The sequence below is a fragment of the Antrostomus carolinensis genome, unplaced genomic scaffold, assembly GCF_000700745.2.
Source record: "Antrostomus carolinensis isolate BGI_N321 unplaced genomic scaffold, ASM70074v2 scaffold39635, whole genome shotgun sequence".
NCBI classification, from domain to species: domain Eukaryota; kingdom Metazoa; phylum Chordata; class Aves; order Caprimulgiformes; family Caprimulgidae; genus Antrostomus; species Antrostomus carolinensis.
Window position 1 is genome coordinate 3,521 of NW_010315115.1, and position 543 is coordinate 4,063.

General features: G+C 57.3%; 1 protein-coding gene across 1 annotated transcript in view; it reads left to right on the forward strand.

Annotated features, from left to right (window-relative positions):
- Positions 1-543, forward strand: part of XRRA1 (X-ray radiation resistance associated 1) — a gene marked incomplete at its 5' end in the record, with an annotated part of 4,720 nt that overhangs the window by 3,298 nt on the left and 879 nt on the right. The window contains one exon of the mRNA XM_010167859.1: positions 273-378. Coding sequence (XP_010166161.1) covers positions 273-378 — 106 coding nt within the window. The remainder of the gene's footprint in view (positions 1-272; positions 379-543) is intronic.

Here is a 543-nt window from a genome sequence, read left to right on the forward strand (position 1 = left end):
AGGTCCCTCCCAACCCAAACCAGTCTGGGATTCTGTGATCCACTGTGCTGCTCTGGGGTCACACAAAGCTCATCCAGTGTTGCTCAATAATTTTAGTTGGTGTCTAAATCGTCCCAGCTTGGTCCAAAAATAAGCAATGGTCTCACCTACCTCGTGCAGAAGCACGAGCCCATGTTCACTTGGGAGAGGGGTCAGGAAAAGGAGGTGGGGGATTATTATCAGCCTGGAGGGTGGAGGGGTGACGCGCTACAGCTTCCTGGTCTTCCTTGCAGCGTGGGAGGATGCCCAGCCCTCCTGCCCGAAAGACAAGAGCAGAAGTCCTGGAAGGAATCCTGATGGCCATGAGAAACACCTCGACCATCACTGAAGTCCCCTTGGGTACGTCCCTGTGTCCCCAGTCTCTCCTGCTGATGGCACCACAGAGGCAGGGGCAGGATCTGAGCTGGTGGGACCCCAGGGTGTGGCTGAGGTGGGAATGGGGGGACCCCCCATTGCAGCAGCCTCCCCCCACATCCCTGCAGAGAGGACAAGGGTTTCACCTGC